The sequence below is a fragment of the Lathyrus oleraceus genome, chromosome 6 (assembly GCF_024323335.1).
Source record: "Lathyrus oleraceus cultivar Zhongwan6 chromosome 6, CAAS_Psat_ZW6_1.0, whole genome shotgun sequence".
Taxonomy (NCBI): Eukaryota; Viridiplantae; Streptophyta; class Magnoliopsida; order Fabales; family Fabaceae; genus Lathyrus; species Lathyrus oleraceus.
In genome coordinates, this window is record NC_066584.1 from 24351391 (window position 1) to 24352861 (window position 1471).

The 1471-nt window shown below is 32.1% G+C and overlaps 1 protein-coding gene across 1 annotated transcript; it reads right to left on the minus strand.

Annotated features, from left to right (window-relative positions):
• Positions 1–247: 247 nt before the first annotated feature.
• LOC127093334 (protein GLUTAMINE DUMPER 5) lies at positions 248–995 on the minus strand. Its single transcript, XM_051032245.1, has one exon. It carries the CDS (start codon positions 772–774, stop codon positions 400–402), a length of 375 nt encoding a protein of 124 aa, XP_050888202.1. The 5' UTR covers positions 775–995; the 3' UTR covers positions 248–399.
• Between the last annotated feature and the right edge of the window lie 476 nt (positions 996–1471).

Sequence of the window (1471 nt, forward strand, 5' to 3'; positions counted from 1 at the left end):
TGACTACAAAGACTTTAGCAAGAAATGGTGGTGAAGCCTCTTTTACTAAGATTATCATCATCAGTTATAATGGTATTGTGAAGAAGTTTCCAAACAATAGGAGAATTAGTTGTTGGAAGGAAGGAAGGGTTGTCATAATGAAAATTTAGCTATACTCATCGCTTATGGAAATATCTATAAAGATAAAAACTAAAACCCAACAAAAAATACAAAGAGACATAAAAAAAAAGTAGAATACTTCAAGATGGAAGAAAAATAAAAGATTCACCCGATCATCACTTAGATGTTAGATTAATTCAACTTTTGAGATTTTGGCTAACACATGTGAAGGGTCCAACTATCTACCACTAGTATCTAGTATATACCACATGACTTTACCAACAACTTAGTAAAACAAATTCACTGCCTATGTTGTGAAGAGCAAGAACCTTCATTTTCTTGAACAAGTACAAGGTTGTCATTTTCTTTGTCAATGATGTACAAAAGTGTAGGAGTAGCCAAGAATGTTGGTTTCTTATTCCCAGCCATAATGACTAGGATTTTCTCTTCGTAGACCTTGATGGGTTCTTTAGTTTGAGGGTCACTTTCTTTGTTGTCCAAGTCATCATCATCTTGGCTGTTGTTCCTACAATAAGAGCAAGTTAGTGCCAACAATGCCAATGCTATGAGACCCATAATGGCAGCTAGTCCTCCAAAGAGATATGGGATTGGAGTGTGCCATAGAGAACTTGTGTTGGGGTGTGTGTTTAGCATTGTGGGGGGTATGCTCCTCATTTTCTCTTGTTTCTAATTTGTTCTAGTAAAACAAAACTTTTTGTTAGGAAGAGGAAAGAGATTTAGGAGTAGAGGATGTGAGCTTGAGACAGAAGAAATGGAGAAGTAGGGTACTTATAATGCCAACATTCATGAAGTGGAAGTTTAATTGGGAAGACATTAGATAATTATAAAAAAGAAAGTTCGATCACCTCTTTGATTTGTAATTGTAGCCAACTCGTTAAATCCTGGGACATCAATTAGAAAGTTAATAAGAGGGAGCCAACTTGTTATATCTTGGGACATCAATTAGAAAGTTAATAAGAAGATGTATTTTTACATTGGAATATTTCTTAATAAATAATTCACTTTCTAAGAGACACCGCAAATACTCAATTAAAATTTTAAGATAATAGATTTGTGAGTTATCTTATTTATAAATAGGAATTAAAATTTTAAGATAATAGATTTGTGAGTTATCTAATTTATAAATAGGAATGTTTCTGATGTGGTTTTGATGGTTTTAATGCTAAAACTCATTTGAATCACAAGAGAGAGAAATGTACGGTTTAGTTTGGTTTCATTGACTTTTAGAAATAAAATAAAACAAGATTAAATAAAATCAATGCAGTTTGGTTCGGTTAGTTCGATTTTTTATTAAAAAAATTATTAAGTCATACAAAATAATATGGATGACAACATAACTTTGTATTTAGTC